The sequence below is a fragment of the Oncorhynchus mykiss genome, chromosome 15 (assembly GCF_057628025.1).
Source record: "Oncorhynchus mykiss isolate SJ-2025 chromosome 15, ASM5762802v1, whole genome shotgun sequence".
NCBI classification, from domain to species: domain Eukaryota; kingdom Metazoa; phylum Chordata; class Actinopteri; order Salmoniformes; family Salmonidae; genus Oncorhynchus; species Oncorhynchus mykiss.
Genome location: NC_143036.1, coordinates 21,473,522 through 21,490,664, shown reverse-complemented (window position 1 = coordinate 21,490,664; position 17,143 = coordinate 21,473,522). Strand labels below are relative to the sequence as shown.

At 43.6% G+C, this 17,143-nt stretch overlaps 1 protein-coding gene across 7 annotated transcripts; it reads left to right on the top strand.

Moving 5' to 3' along the window:
* Nucleotides 1–17,143, top strand: dcaf11 (ddb1 and cul4 associated factor 11). Of its 7 annotated transcripts, none has more exons than XM_021562675.3 (15): nt 1–344; nt 2,196–2,418; nt 2,734–2,861; nt 3,110–3,228; nt 3,317–3,381; nt 3,593–3,693; nt 3,873–4,019; nt 4,381–4,435; nt 4,939–5,007; nt 5,140–5,197; nt 5,460–5,645; nt 8,885–9,038; nt 15,220–15,372; nt 15,545–15,651; nt 15,875–17,143. In XM_021562675.3, exons 2-15 carry the CDS (start codon nt 2,207–2,209, stop codon nt 15,944–15,946), a joined length of 1,626 nt encoding a protein of 541 aa, XP_021418350.1. In that variant the 5' UTR covers nt 1–344; nt 2,196–2,206; the 3' UTR covers nt 15,947–17,143. The 7 variants fall into 7 exon arrangements, with proteins under 7 accessions (XP_021418350.1, XP_021418351.1, XP_021418349.1 ...); XM_021562676.3 differs by having other exon boundaries at nt 1–636; XM_021562674.3 differs by having other exon boundaries at nt 1–636; nt 2,171–2,418.

Here is a 17,143-nt window from a genome sequence, read left to right as displayed (position 1 = left end):
ATCCATGTGTAGAGTTTTGTAGGCATGAGGTGAATTTTCTGAGGTCTTCACATCCAAGTTTCAACATGTCCTGTTAATTTGCACTGGCACCAATTGACTGACTTGGTAGCTTGTTCTCGCGGGAGTAGGTCATGTGACACCAAAAGGGCTGGGGTTCTCGCGCAGTTTGCTCCAGTATTGTAAACCATAGAAAAAATAATGAGTTTCTATGTTGTAAACAACATGGCGCATCACGGACTTCGCAACTTCGGTCTGGTTTTATCTTGAAAACATCGGCAGCGAAAACGGCGTATCATCCACAGATAAAAACCGTTTTCTTAAACGGACTCGTGACAACATAATTGGCAAGTTTTTTAGCTTAATATACAGCAACAAATAACTGTCAAGCGCGTGTAACCTTATACTTAGAACAGTGTAGGTATCTTTAGGCTAGGCTAGCTGTATTAGCTAACTAGCTAGCTAGTCAGACAATTCATGCGATGGTTAGCTCGTTTTTTGTAACGAACGTTAGAGCAAGTCGCTTGATGATTTTTGCCACTGCATTTTCTTAGCTAGCTAAGTCTTTGATAGTAGTTGTATGTCTGTGTCAAGAAGACACGGTCAATCTCTTACACGTCAGGCAGCTCACCCATACAGGTGAACAGATGTTTATTTTAAAGTAACTATCCTGTGTTTCCAGATTGTTATGAAATATTACTTATAGTTAATTACAACATGAGTTAAATAGTTTACCTTCCCCAAAATGTTCATTAAAGCAGCTATATGTAACTTTGGGGCGACACGACCAAATTCACATTGAAAAGCTATTTCACAGCGGTTTTGACAATTTTTGTCGACATCAACGTTACTTGTTTTGTCACATAAACTGAAATTAGATGAACTATTAGAATTTAAAAAACCAGCAAATTGCGGAGCGATTTCTGCATATTGTACCTTTTTAAGTAACTATGTTAATAAGCACATTTTCTGTGTTGGAATGGTGTTGGTGTAACCCAATGGTGTGGTTTTATGTAATGGAAAAATATGTATGCGAGTAGACAGCTGATTTGCCAGTTCATTCTCCTTAGGAGGATGACATCCTCTATGAGGAATTAGCAAGTATCAGAGCCATATACACTGAGTGTACAAAACATTAGGAACAACTTCCTAATATTGAGTTGCACCGCTTTTTTCGCGCAGCGTTGGAGTTATTGACACACTCAAACGTTCAAAGGCACTTACATCTTTTGTCTTGCCCGTTCACCCTCTGAATGGCAAACATATGTTTTATTTGCCGCCAGGCTTACAGCTGTAATATGTCACTTTTTGGCGACCCTACCAAATTCACATAGAAATGTGTTATAGATCTGTCATTCAAATATCTGGCGGGTAGTTTTTTTTTTTTTTAACCCCTTTTTTCTCCCCAATTTCGTGGTATCCATTTGGTAGTAGTTACAGTCTTGTCTCATCGCTGCAACTCCCGTATGGACTCTGGAGTGGCAAAGGTCGAGAGCCATACGTCCTCCGAAACACACTGATCACTTAACCCGAAAGCCAGCCCCACCAGTGTCGGAGGAAACGTTGTACAGCTGGCGACCGAAGTCAGCATGGTTGTGCCCGGCCGCTACAAGGAGTTGCTAAAGCGAGATGGGACAAGGACATCCCAGCCGGCCAACCCTCCCCTAACCTGGATGACGCTGGGCCAATTGTGTGCCGTCTCCTGGTCACGGCCGGCTACGACACAGCCCGGTATCAAACCCGGATCTGTAGTGACTACTTTAGCACTGTGCCTTAGACCACTGTGCAACACGGAAGGCTCGATCTGTCATTCTGGAAGCAAGTCTGAGAAGCGCTAGACCTGTCCTATGTAAACTATTTCTATGCTTCCTGTTCTTAAGTTTAGTTTTTGCATCTTTTATTTTCGGTTTTGTACACCAGCTTCAAACAGATGGGAAAAAAAAGTTTTGGTTATGGAAAAGATATTTCACAGTGTTAGATCAACTGAAATTAATCAAACTATGTGACAAAATAAGTATAGTACAAGGATTCCATACACTCAGAATTTTTTCCAACTATGCAATGGTGGAGCGATTTCGTCTTAGTGTGGGAAATGTATATAAAACACAGGAAATCAAGTTTTTCACTGCACTGGGCCTTTAAAGCATTTGTCATCATTATTCACTTTTCATAGACAACATCATTGACTTCCCTGGCAGGCTCTCGGTATATGGGCTCTCAGTCTAGTTCTGGGATGTCCGGCGGTCGGGGCTCCAGCGGCAACCCTGACCAGTCTGAAGCGGAATCCAACCAGAGCAGCAGCAGTAATAACAGTAACAGCAGTAGAAGTCGTAGATCAGCTGAGGGGCAGCAGGGTGACAGGCAGTCAACAGCAGAGGAGGACGTCGATTTAGCTCAAGTGCTGGCTTACCTATTGAGGAGGTAAGTTGGAGCTGGGACTGGGAGACGGTGTGACCATAGCCTGTACAGTAGCCAAAGAGTAGACCTAGCACTAAAGAAGTTCACTCTGCTCCAAGTTTAAAAAAAATACTCAACACAAACTCACATTACTGCTTCTCAGCAGAGGGGGAAAAGTTAGTTTTTCCTTTATAATGGCGCTTATAAGGAAATCATGCCAATGCAGAATGGAGTGCTTTCTCCTCTGGAGTTGTGTCCTATGTGTAGCCTCGTCCTAGTTCATGTCAATGAGCACAAGTGTTTCCCCATCCCTCTCCTCATCTTTGTGTGTACATGAAGGGGCCAGGTGAGGCTGGTCCATGGGAGTGGAGCAACAGGCCTGCAGCTTGTCCAGTCGTATTCGGACTCTGACGAGGACAGTGATGGGGCCTGGGAGGGGCGTCTAGGAGACCGTTACAACCCTCCCGGTAAATTAAGCTGGGTTTCATTGAGTGCACTAGTCACATTTAATCCTACTTTTTAATTTGTGTGCAAGCAATGGAAGAAAAATTACCAAAAATCTGATTTAGTGCTATTCATATAGATATTCCAATGTACTTGACACCACAGTTAAAATAAAAAGTATTGGCATTTTTGTTACACAAGTGTGTTTACACATGTACACCTACTTGCATGCCTCACTGTTCTCTTGCTCACTGCTCCTGTGTCTTGTCAGTGGACTCCCAGCCAGACACTCAGGAGTTGGACCGGAGTGAAATCCGGACTCAGATCCTCCTGACCACGGCCTCATCTGACTTGAAAGGCAGGCAAAGCTTCACCCACATGCTAACAGAGGTGAGGGCAAGCATTGTTGGGCAAGCATGTTGGGTCTACTGTGTTCCTCAGGTCTAGAGGGTGATTCTGATTTGTGTTACTCTCTCAGAGGGAACAAGGCCGGTGTCGAGGCTCCAGTTTTTCTCACGGAGAGTGTAGTCGCATTCGCTCACAGTGAGTATTACCAAAACGCCTCACATCCACACACTAAAACTAAGCACCGTAAACTCATTGCAGAAACAAGTGAAAGGGGATGTGTTATGAATTGTTCCACTTAAAAGTTGTAATGAATAAAGCCTTATTTATCGGACCATTGACCTGAATGTTAACAGATGAGGAGCCTGTTGTTGCTGAAATCCATTGGTGTTCCGTTTACACTTCTCAGTTTCCTGCCCAATCATGTGACACACAAGGACACATACCAGCAGAAAGCGTTCTGTGGTGTGTACAGTGACGATGGCAACATGTTCCTCTCTGCCTGTCAAGGTAAGGATGTGAACACAACCGTTACAGTAGACTGGGGAGATGATTGAAATTCCTTTAGTTCCGAACCACATCGCTGTGTTTACATGTACATTTACAAAATGGATATTAAAACAATTTCACATTTTTATTTGTAGTGACCACTGATTTCTAAAACATGCATCCTTCCCTGGCTTTCCTAGACCAGAACATCCGTTTGTATGACACCAGTAGCGGGCGCTTTAACCTGAAGCAGACTGTGAAGGCCAGGGACGTGGGCTGGAGCGTGCTGGACGTATGCTTCACCCCCGACTCCCACAACGTGCTCTACTCCAGCTGGTCTGATTACAGTAAGGCTAGGCCACCAGAGCGAAGATACCACCCACACTGGGGGGTGCTGCTATTTTAGTCACCCTGACCTTACCATAGATGAAGCAATGGGTAGGATTATAACTTAATTTGAAGATAGTGAGGTGGAAGGACGGCGCTTCAACCAACATGAGACGAGGCGCAGTCGATAATCACAGCTATGTCGATCTAAAATAAAATAACTCAACTCTAACTCATTTTGAAAAAAATGATTTCTAAACATTAAAACTGATGTTTTTTTGCCATCATGATCTTCACCAGAATATATCTATTTTGGACTTCTTGTCATGATGTCACTGGGGTGTATTTTGTACTGATGTGTGCTCTCTTGTACCCCTCTAGTTCATGTCTGCAGTGTAGATGGAGACAGTGAAACCCATACCGCCCTGGACCTCAAGTTAGTGGTTCCCCTCATAGTACTTATAGCTTAACCAATCAGGTAATAAACTGTTCTACCTTCATTCACAAGGATGCCTGACCTTGGAACTAGCTATCATTTCAACTGGCCATTGTTCATTTTGTGTGCCACTATAATGGAGCAACAGGAACCATTTAAGTTAGATGAGTTCATAATGTATGACATGAAAAGCTGAGTGACTCCATTTATGTGATTTTTCCACTTATTTCCTGCTGTTTGGGCCAAATCCTAACTTCTTTGTAACTTCAATGCTTTTGTTTACTTAAATTATATGAATTTGTGTAAAAGGGACTCACTGATCAGTGAGTCTACACTTGCACTGAACTTTGAGTTACGCGCGTGTTTCTCTGAAGCTAGGATTCAACTTTTTGAGAGCAGCACCATTTTAGGCCAATTATTTCCATGGATTGTAGATGATGTTCCATAATTGGAGATGTGTCTCAGTGGAGGAGGCTGGTTAATGTTCTGTTCTTCCCTCTTAGCCCAGACGAGAGGAGGTTCTGTGTCTTTTCTCTGGCTGCCTCCACAGACGGAAAAGAGATCCTTGGAGGGTTGGTGCACACAATTTCTTCATCCCAATTTTACATTTTCAGATCAATTTCTAATATTTTTTAGTTGGTTAGGGACACGTTTAATAGCCTACAGTGCATATCTCACTCTTCGTTGCTTTATTTTCTTCACAGAGCAAATGATGGCTGCCTCTACGTCTTTGATCGTGAACAGAATAGGAGAACCCTTAAGGTCTGTGTGTGTGTCTGTGCTTATAGACCATATTTGCTGTTGACATTGCACTGCAAGTATTTAGTCACACCCTGGTCACCCTCTGTCTGCCCAACAAGCTTCACACTATCGCCTTGCTGACGATAAAGAGCGTCCCTCTTATCTTGGAACCCCTCTGTGTATATCACAACCCACCTCACTGTGTTGACCTCTGCTATCTCTTTCCTCCTCACTCTTTTACACACTTCCCCCCTCTCCTCTTCCCTCCTCCCCATCTCCTTAGATTGATGCTCACGAGGATGACGTGAACGCGGTGGCTTTTGCTGACAGCTCGTCCCAGCTGCTGTTCTCGGGCAGCGACGACGCGCTCTGCAAGGTGTGGGACAGGCGGACGCTGCGGGAGGACAGACCCCAGCCCGTGGGCCAGCTGTCTGGACACAGAGACGGCATCACCTTCATACACAGCAAGGTAATAGAAAAAAACACTACCTGCGTGTGTGTGTCCAGCATTTGTAATCACCATCTATCTACACATTAGGATACAATGTATGTAATCATCCATATCAAAGTACTATTTGAGTACGTACAGTGCCCACAGAAAGTATTCATACCCCTTGACTTATTCCACATTTTGTTGTTACAGCCTGAATTCAACACTGATTACTTTATTTTTCTCATCTACACACAATACCCAATAATGAGAAAGTGAAAACATGTTTTTCTAAATTTATTGAAAATTAATTACAGCAATATCAAATTTACATAAATGTTCACACCCCTGAGTCAATACTTTGTAAAAGCATCTTTGGCAGCGATTAAAGCTTTGAATCGTTTTTGGTGTCTGTGTCAGCTTTGCAAATCTGGATTCGGGATTTTCTCCCATTCTTCTTTGCAGATTTTCTAAAGCTCTGTTAAGTTAGATGGGGATTGGCAGTGAACAGCAATCTTCAAGTCTTTTCACAGATTTTCAATGGGATTCAATTCTGGGCTTTGGCTGGGCCACTCAAGGACTTTAACAATTTTGTTCAGAAGCCTTTCCAGCGTTGGTTTGGCTGTATGCTTGGGGTCATTGTCCTGTTGGAATGTAAATCTTTGCCCCAGTCCAAGGCTGTTTGCATTCTGAAGCAGGTTCTCATCAAGGGTTTGCCTGTATTTGGCTCCATTCATTGTTCCCTCTATCCTTACCAATCACCCAGTCCCTGCTGCTGAAAAGCATCCCCATAGCATGATGCTGCCACCACCAGGCGTCACGGTAGGGATAGTGTTAGACGGGTGATGAGCTGTGCCTGGTTTTCTCCAGACATATGTTCAGACCAAAGAGTAACATTTTTCTAATCAGACCACAGAATATTTTGCCTTATGTGAAAGAATGTGTCTTTCACATTCCTTTTTTCAAACTCCAGTTGTGATGTTGTACCTTTTTCTCAGGGGTGGCTTCTGTCTGGCCACTCTCCCATAAAGCCTGGATTGGTGACATGCTGTAGAGACTGTTGTCCTTCTGGCAGGTTCTCCCATCTCAGCCAAGGAACTCTGTAGTTCAGTCAGAGTGGTCATTGGGTTCTTGGTTACCTCCCTGACCAAGGTTCTTCTTGCCCGGTTGCAGTTTGGTCAGATGGCCAATATTGGAGACCACTGTGCTCTTGGAAACTTTCAACACTCTAAAAATAGTTTTTTACCCTCACGAGATATAAGGGGATACTCAACCGAAATGTATCTTCCGCATTTAACCCAACCCCTCTGAATTGTACATTTACATTTGAGTCATTTATCAGATGCTTTTATCCACAGCGACGAGCGAGTGTATTCATTTTTATACTTTTTATTTTGTACTGGTCCCCCTGTGGGAATCGAGCGCACAACTTTGGTGTTGCAAGCACCATACCAACTGAGCTACATGGGACCATATCTGAATCAGATATATGCCTCCTCACAATTCTATCTAGGAGATCTTCGGACATTTCCTTGGACTTCGTCGTTTCTGCTCTGACATGCACTGTCAACTGTGGGACCTTATATATAGACAGTTGTTAATTTCTAAATCATGTCCAAACAATTGAATTGGCCGCAGGTGTACTCCAATCAAGTTGTAGTGACACCTCAACGATGATCAAAGGAAATTTGATGCACCGGAGCTCAATTTGGAGTGTCATAGCAAAGGGGTGTGAATACTTACAGTACCAGTCAAAAGTTTGGACACACCTACTCATTCCAGGGTTTTTCTTGATTTTTACTATTTTCTACATTGTAGAATAATAGTGAAGAAATCAAAAACATGAAATAACACATGGAATCATGTAGTAACTTAAAAAAAATCATATTTGAGTTTCGTCAAAGTAGCCACCCTTTGCCATGATGACAGCTTTTGTACACTCTTGGCATTCTCTCAACCAGCTTCATGAGGTAGTCACCTGGAATGCATTTCAATTAACAGGTGTGCCTTGTTAAAAGTTCATTTGTGGAATTTCTTTCCTTCTTAATGTGTTTGAGCCAGTCAGTTGTGTTGTGACAAGGTAGGGGTGGTATACAGAAGTTAGCCCTATTTGGTGAAATACCAAGTCCATATTATGGCAAGAACAGCTTAAATAAAAAAGAGAAACTACAGTCCACTACTTTAAGACATGAAGCTCAGTCAATACGGAACATTTCAAGAACTTTGAAAGTTTCTTCAAGTGCGGTCGCAAAAACCATCAAGTGCTATGATGAAACTGGTTCTCTTGAGGACCACCACAGGAAAGGAAGACCCAGAGTTCCAACTGCTGTGTGTTTGTGAGACACAGAGTAGGTGAACGGATGATCCTGCATGTGGTTCCCACCGTGAAGCATGAAGGAGGAGATGTGATGGTGTGGGGGTGTTTTGCTGGTGACACTGTCTGTGATATATTTAGATTTCAAGGAACACTTAACCAGCATGGCTACCACAGCATTCTGTAGCGATACACCTCCCATCTGGTTTGTGTTTAGTGGGACGATCATTTGCTTTTCAACAGGACAGTGACCCAAAACACACCTCCAGGCTGTATAAGGGCTAGGAGAGTGATGGAGTGTTGCATCAGATGACCTGGCCTCCACAATCACCCGACCTCCAACCAATTGAGATGGTATGGGAGGAGTTGACCCGCGGAGTGAAGGAAAAGCAGCCAACAAGTGCTCAGCATGTGTGGGAACTCTTCAAGACTGTTGGAAAAGCATTCCTCATGAAGCTGGTTGAGAGAATGAAAAGCTGTCATTCTACAATGTTGAAAAATTAAAACCCTTGAATGAGTAGGTGTCATCTTTTGACTGGTACTGTATGTGCAAATTAGACATTTCTGTACTTTAAAAAAAAACATTTCTAAAAACATGTCATTATGGGGTATTTTGTGTAGATGGGTGAGAGAGAAAAAACTATTGAATCCATTTTGATTTCAGGCTGTAACACAACAAAATGTGGAATAAGTTGAGGGGTATGAATACTTTCTGAAGGCACTGTACATGGTAAAAAAATAAAAAATAATATTAATCTGGACAGGTCAAAGCTATGCAGTGCTGTTTCACCAATCAGAAAGGGTGTCGATCAGTGAGGAAGGATGTATTATTAGAATTTTTACCCTCATTCTGTGGTAACAACACCTTCTGTGTGTCCGTTGACTGCACAAATCACCCGCAGGGACAACTATTTCTGTCAGGAAGATGTACATCCATCATTAATCTGCCCTCTCCATCTGGCAGGGCGATGCACGTTATCTGATCAGTAACTCCAAGGACCAGTCCATCAAGCTGTGGGACGTGAGGAAATTCTCCCCCAAGGAGGGCCTGGCGGCCTCGCGGCTGGCCGTTACCCAGCAGAACTGGGACTACCGCTGGCAGCAGGTGCCCCAGAGAGGTGAGAGGCCTGGGGAAGGGGGTTAGGGACGTTTGAGGCAAAAAGGTTGTTATACATTACTGGTTCCTCTTCTAGCTTACACATTAGATTAAGGTATTATGCAAGTATACATGGTTAAATCTATCCAACCATTTTTTTCTATTTATTACACAGTTGAAGTCTGAAGTTTACATACTTTTAATGACTCCAAACCAAGTGTATTTTTTTCAACCACTCCACAAATGTCTTGTTAACAAACTATGGTTTTGGCAAGTCAGTTAGGACATCTACTTTGTGCATGACACAAGTCATTTTTCCAACAATTGTTTACAGACAGATTATTTCACTTATAATTCAATGTATCACAATTGCTGTGGGTCAGAAGTTTACATACACTAAATTTACTGTGCCTTTAAACAGCTTAGAAATTTCCAGAAAATGATGTAATGGTTTTAGAAGCTTCTGATAGGCTAATTGACATCATTTGACGTCAATTGGAGGTGTACCTGTGGATGTATTTCAAGGCCTACCTTCAAACTCAGTGCCTCTTTGCTTGACATAGGAAAATGAGAAGAAATCAGCCAAGACCTCAAAGTCTGGTTCATCATTGGGAGCAATTTCCAAATGCCTGATGGTACCACATTCATCTGTACAAACAATAGTACTCAAGTATAAACACCATGGGACCACGCAGCCTTCATACTGCTCAAGAAGGAGACGCGTTCAGTCTCCTAAAGATGAACGTACTTTGGTGCGAGAAGTGCAAATCAATCCCAGAACAGCAGCAAAGGACCTTGTGAAGTTGCTGGAGGAAACCAGTAGAAAATTATCTATATTCACAGTAAAATTAGTCCTATATCGACATAACCAGAAAGGCCGCTCAGCAAGGAAGAAGCCACTGCTCCAAAACCGCCATAAAAAAGCCAGACTACCTTTTTGCAACGGCACATGGGGACAAATCGTACTTTTGGAGAAATGTCCTCTGGTCTGACGAAACAAAAATAGAACTGTTTGGCCATAATGACCATCGTTATGGTTGGAGGAAAAGGGGGAGGAGAACACCATCCCAATCGTGAAGCACAGGGGTGGCAGCATCATGTTGTGGGGGTGCTTTGCTGCAGGAGGAACGGGTGTACTTCACAAAATAGAGTGATAGTGGTGATCCTAATTGACCTAAGACAGGGAATTTTTACTAGGATTAAATGTCAGGAATTGTGCAAAACAAAGTTTAAATGTATTTGGCTGAAGTGTATGTAAACTTCTGACTTCAAGTGTGTATTTATTTATTTATTTATTTATATATATATCTTTTTACCCCTTTTTCATCCCAATTTCGTGATATCCAATTGGTACTTTAGTCTTGTCCCATTGCTGTAACTCCCATATGCACTCGGGAGAGGCGAAGGTTGAGAGCCATGCGTCCTCCGAAACAGGACCCTGCCAAGTCGCACTGCCTCTTGACACACTGCTCGCTTATCCCGGAAGCCAGCCGCATCAATGTGTCGGAGGAAACACTGTACAGCTGGTGACCGAAGTCAGCATGCATGCGCCCGGCCTGCCACGTGGAGTCGCTAGAGCATGATGAGACAAGGACATCCCGGCCAGCCAAACCCTCCCCTAACCCAGACGACGCTGGGCTAATTGTGCGCCACCTCATGGGTCTCCCAGTTGGCTGCGACACAGCCTGGGATCGAACCCGGGTGTGTAGTGACGCCTTAAGCACTTCGATGCAGTGCCTTAGACCGCTGTACCACTCGGGAGGCTGATCCAACCATTATTACTACATTTCTTAGAGTATTTGTAGACTAAGTTAGCAGTGGCTTTCGGGCTAGGTTTGGCAACCGGGCTCCCATCACTGGTCTAGATTTAACATTTGCTTTCAGAACATCTCATAACTGCTGCATCAAGTATTGATGACATGGGTCTACCTACAGTTAGGGCAGGGAATTGCCAGGGACCCCTCGATATGATATCACGATACTTAGGTGTATTGCGATTCTATACGTATCACAATTTTATATATTTTGCTATTTGATTCAGTGATTTTTTTGCGATTCGATGTTCCATACATATTGCTCATTATATGTCTGCTGCAGAGGGACAAGACAAAGCCATAACAACATGTTTTGGGGAGGAAAAATTCTCAACATGTTGGCTCACCATTTAAAAAAAAAAATGTAAATCAGAAATCCTTAAGCCACATCCATTTCCGGTATCATAACGACAAAATCAAATAAAATTGTATTTGTCACATTCACATGGTTAGCAGATGTTAATGTGAGTGTAGCAAAATGCTGGGGCTTCTAGTTCCGACAATACCATAATATCCAACGAGTAATCTAACAATTTCACAACTACCTTTTATACACACAAGTGTAAAGGAATTGATAAGAATATGTACATTAAAAAAAATATATGAATGAGTGATGGTATAGAACGGCATAGGCAAGATGCAGTGGATGGTATAGAGTACAGTATATACATATTTTAATTTTACCTTTATTTAACTAGGCAAGTCAGTTAAGAACAAATTCTTATTTTCAATGACGGCCTAGGAACAGTGGGTTAACTGCCTGTTCAGGGGCAGAACGACATGAGATGAGTAATGTAGGGTATGTAAACATTATATTAAGTCGCATTGTTTAAAGTGGCTAGTGATACGTTTTTTACATACATTTTTCCATTATTAAAGTGGCTGGAGTTGAGTCATTATGTTGGTAGCAGCCACTCAATGTTAGTGGTGGCTGTTTAACAGTCTGATGGCCTTGAGATAGAAGCTGTTTTTCAGTCTCTCGGTCCCTGCTTTGATGCACCTGTACTGACCTCGCCTTCTGGATGATAGCGGGGTGAACAGGCAGTGGCTCGTGTGGTTGTTGTCCTTGATGATTTTAATGGCCTTCCTGTGACATCGGGTGGTGTAGGTGTCCTGGAGGGCAGGTAGTTTGCCCCCGGTGATGCGTTGTGCAGACCTCACTACCCTCTGGAGAGCCTTACGGTTGTGGGCGGAGCAATTGCCGTACCAGGCGGTGATACAGCCCGACAGGATGCTCTCGATTGTGCATCTGTAAAAGTTTGAGTGCTTTTGGTGACAAGCTGAATTTCTTTAGCCTCCTGAGGTTGAAGAGGCGCTGCTGCGCCTTCTTCACCATGCTATCTGTGTGGGTAGACCAATTCACTTTGTCCGTGATGTGTACGCTGAGGAACTTAACTTACTACCCTCTCCACCGCTGTCCCGTCGATGTGGATAGGGGGGTGCTCCCTCTGCTGTTTCCTGAAGTCCACAATCATCTCCTTTGTTTTGTTTGACGTTGAGTGTGCGGTTATTTTCCTGACACCACACTCCGAGGGCCCTCACCTCCTCCCTGTAGGCCGTCTCGTCATTGTTGGTAATCAAGCCTACCACTGTAGTGTCTTCTGCAAACTTGATGATTGAGTTGGAGGCGTGCATGGCCACGCAGTCGTGGGTGAACAGGGAGTACAGGAGAGGGCTCAGAACTCACCCTTGTGGGGCCCCAGTGTTCAGGATCAGCGAGGTGGAGATGTTGTTACCTACCCTCACCACTTGGGGGTGGCCCGTCAGGAAGTCCAGTACCCAGTTGCACCGGGCGGGGTCAAGACCCAGGGTCTCGAGCTTGATGATGAGTTTGGAGGGTACTATGGTGTTAAATGCTGAGCTGTAGTCAATGAACAGCAGTCTCACAGGTATTCCTCTTGTCCAGATGGGTTAGGGCAGTGTGGTTGCGATTGCGTCGTCTGTGGACCTATTGGGGCGGTAAGCAAATTGGAGTGGGTCTAGGGTGTCAGGTAGGGTGGAGGTGATATGGTCCTTGACTACTCTCTCAAAGCACTTCATGATGACAAGTGAGTGCTACGGGGCGGTAGTCGTTTAGCTAAGTTACCGTAGCTTTCTTGGGAACAGCAACAATGGTGGCCCTCTTGAAGCATGTGGGAACAGCAGACTGGGATAAGAATTGATTGAGTATGTCCGTAAACACACCAGCCAGCTAGTCTGCGCATGCTCTGAGGACGCGGCTGGGGATGCCGTCTGGACCTGCAGCCTTGCGAGGGTTAACACGTTTAAATGTTTTACTCACGTCGGCTGCAGTGAAGGAGAGTCCGCAGGTTTTGGTAGCGGGCCGTGTCAGTGGCACTGTATTGTCCTCAAAGCGAGCAAAGAAGTTGTTTAGTCTGTCTGGGTGCAAGACATTGTGGTCCGCGACGGGGCTGATTTTCTTTTTGTAATCCGTGATTGACTGTAGACCCTGCCACATACCTCTTGTGTCTGAGCCGTTGAATTGAGACTGTACTTTGTCTCTATACTGACACTTAGCTTGTTTGATTACCTTGCGGAGGGAATAGCTACACTCTTTGTATTCGGTCATGTTTCCGGTCACCTTGCCCTGATTAATAGCAGTGGTTCGCGCTTTCAGTTTCGCACGAACAATGCCATCAATCCACAGTTTCTGGTTTGGGAATGTTTTAATAGTTGCTGTGGGTACGACATCGTTGATGCACTTGCTAATGAACTCGCTCACCGAATCAGCGTATTCGTCAATGTTGTTGTTGTTGTTGACGCAATGAGGAACATGTCCCAGTCCATGTGATCGAAGCAATCTTGAAACGTGGAATCAGATTGGTCGGACCAGCGTTGAACAGACCTGAGCACGGGAGCTTCCTGTTTTAGTTTCTGTCTTTCGGCAGGGAGCAACAAAATGGAGTTGTAGTCAGCTTTTCCGAAAGGAGGGCGGGGGAGGGCCTTATATGCGTCACGGAAGTTAGAATAACAATGATCCAGGGATTTGCCCGCCCTGGTAGCACAATCGATATGCTGATAGAATTTAGGGAGTCCTGTAATATAATACCAGCGTTTTGGCTCAATATTCTACTGTATACACCCCCCCCCCCCCCCCATCCCTACCTACAGTCAATATTCCCTCTAAGTTGCGAGCGTGCGCAGTAGCCCCGGGACTGCCGTGCAGAAATATCAGCCCACGGACAGACAGAATTTGAACTTCACTCAATTCTCTAGAGCAGTGGTCACTAACCGGTCGATCACTATTGTAGTCGATTGCTCAGATTGTCTGCAGAAACGTAGCGGGCATAAAAGAAAGCCACAGCAAAGTTGTTACTGTGAGATTTAAAACCGTTTCAAACATGACTAGAGAGAGACTGTCAACGAATACAGCAAAGAGCTGCTGTTTTTGAGTGAGTTCATGTATAAGTTCTTACTCAGCACTCTCAACACTTTGTATTCAAAACCCTCAGATTTCTGCTCTCCCTCCGCTGACACTGACAATCAGATGCAGGCACCATCAGCCCAGAAAAATAAAAAGCAAATTATTTAAATGTATGCTCACTCAGATGTGCCTCATAAGTAATACAACAACAGATCTATTACCGGTGTGATCATATAGCCTACCATAAATGTTTAAATATAATGGTACAAACATCAATGCATTGGCAGGGCAATTCAAGCAAAGCTAATATGCGGGGATAATGTATTAGGCCAATAGCTTACTGCACAAACCTCATTGCTACAGTACTTTTCATTTTTATTTTAATTGGAAAATGTTGAATCGGCTTATGTTTTTTAAATCAAATCTGAGCGGTTGATCTTGGCTTTCATTTTGACTCTTGTGATATAGACTCAAAAGGTTGGTGACCACTGTTCTAGAGTTTTCCCTGTTAACACAATCAACGTTTCCCTTTGCTGTGGAAATTGTGATCGAATCAACGCAATATTAGCTATTTCCAATGCAACATCCCGAAACAAAATTAGCTACTAAACAATTAGCTACTAAACAATAGTCATGAATACCACGAAAAACGGGGTAAAATTCCCCAAAAAATGTAGAGAAAAAAATGTTATGGGATGCATTTTCTCCATTGTTTTTGATGGTAGTCCACTCTGGTAGGCCTACATTATGATCAAATAGCCACAGTAGCCCACGTGGCCACTGTTAACAGTGACTTAAAGCAGGTACAGCCTCAGTGTTCACAGTAAACACGCGCTGGAAGACCTGAAAATCTGCTCAGTGCCGAGGGAACATTGCCTACAGTATCTTTTGAGCATTTATCCTCTACTACATGTCCTATTGTAAATCTTTGGCCATAAGGCAGCTGTATTTGACTGTGTAAATAGAAGGCGGTGTTGACTGACCTGTCGTTTGCCTGCTGTTCTTCTTTTCGCCTGTCCTCCCAGCCCTGAAGAGACACAAGCTGACCGGCGACACCTCGGTGATGACCTACAGGGGTCACGGCGTTCTGCACACACTCATACGCTGCCGTTTTTCCCCGGAGTTCACCACCGGACAGAGGTTCATCTACACCGGCTGCTCCACTGGGAAGATCATCGGTGGGTCACTATGCCTGGGTGTGGATGTGTTTGTGTGTGTTGAGAGAAATATAGTTGGATTCTGTTTATGTAGAATGCAAAGTGTGTACGTATGTTGGTCTGTATCTGTGGGAGAGAGAAATGGGAGTCAAAAGCATTGTAAAGGGGTATAACGGACTCTGTGTGTGTCCAGTCTATGACGTGCTGACGGGCAGTGTGGTGACCAGACTCTCTGAGCATGACGCGTGTGTGAGGGACGTCAGCTGGCATCCCTACCAGGACAACATCATCAGCAGCTCCGTAAGTCTCTAGCTGGCTCTGCTCCACTTCACTGAGGGGATGGCTTCAATTCAGGAAGTTAATTTAGACCATTCAGAATACCTATCTCATTAAATCAATGTGCTTGTAAGTTCTCTTATCTTTCCTGTGATTTAACATATTGTTCCTTTTCCTCCCTCAAATTCCCACTTCACTCATTATTTTTCTCTTTCTCTCCCTCAATCTTTATTTTATTTTTTCACAGTGGGACGGAGCAGTGCGTGTTTGGGAACACAGGCAGACCCACCCACTGGATGAGGAGAGGGAGAGGGACTGAAAGAAGGACTGGAAGTGATGATGTCATAGGTATGGGATAGCCTGACCGTGTCAGTCAGTGACATCACTCTGGAGAGAGGTGGAACCACAACAGAGGGAGAGAGCGAAACAACAAGCTCAGAGCGAACCGTGAAATCTCATTGATTCAATGCTGGATAACAATAATTATAGTGTGATTGTGAAGTGTTAATCTCCCAATTCTACCTTCTTACTTCTCTGTGTTGGTGCAGAAGCCATTATTACCCCCGTATTCGCCAATCTGCAGAGAACGGCAACATTTTTAGCGAGACAGTTGAGGCATTGTCTTCTGACAGGTGGTGGTATTCCTACACAGCACTAGTCCTTCCACCAACAGTGCAGACGGAACCATGCTATCTAACTTTAAGACCATGACAGTTAAGAAGAGTTGATGTCTCTCCTCATGCAAGTATAGCCTAAAGAAGGCTGCAGCCTTTTCTAAGTTGGGCTGGAGTCTTTTATGCAGAACCTATTAAAGCTCAAAGCTAACTAAATGCTTGCTCCGCGAGCCCCCAACAAGCCTCTTAACAACAGTATGTTTTTGATGCTTTGAGTAAAAAGCATCACACCCAAATAATGTATACTGTATGTAGACGAAAACAATGTTATAAATTACAGGCGAATTGTGAACAGCCACAAAGACTTGTGACCATTCTGTATAAGATATAATACTTTAATGGTATTAATGTCCATGGGTAAGAATAACTTATTTTGGAGTCCGACAATTCCAATTCAAATATTTGAATGTGTGAATAATGTGTGTTGGGGTTTAAGACACAGTGAAGGGTTGGGAGATGTGTGTGTGCACGTGTGGATACCCACTGGGCAAAAACTGGTTGAATCAACGTTGTTTCCACGTAAAAACAATTTATGTGGAGTTGAATCGACATGGAAAACTGATTGGATTTACAAAAAGTCATCAACCTAAGGGAATTTAATATTGTTTTCACCAAACTTTTAACCTAAATCCGATGATGAAATGCTTTGTTGATTTCACGTTGAATTCACATTTGCTGACAACTCAACCAATTGTAAATCAAAACTAGACGTTAACTAGACGTCTGCCCAGTAGGTACACACATATTAATGTGTGTATGTTGTTTGACTGTGTGTTTATATCGATGTTCATGTTCCAATCTCAATTGTTTTACAATATCAATAAAACATTTATTTGAACATA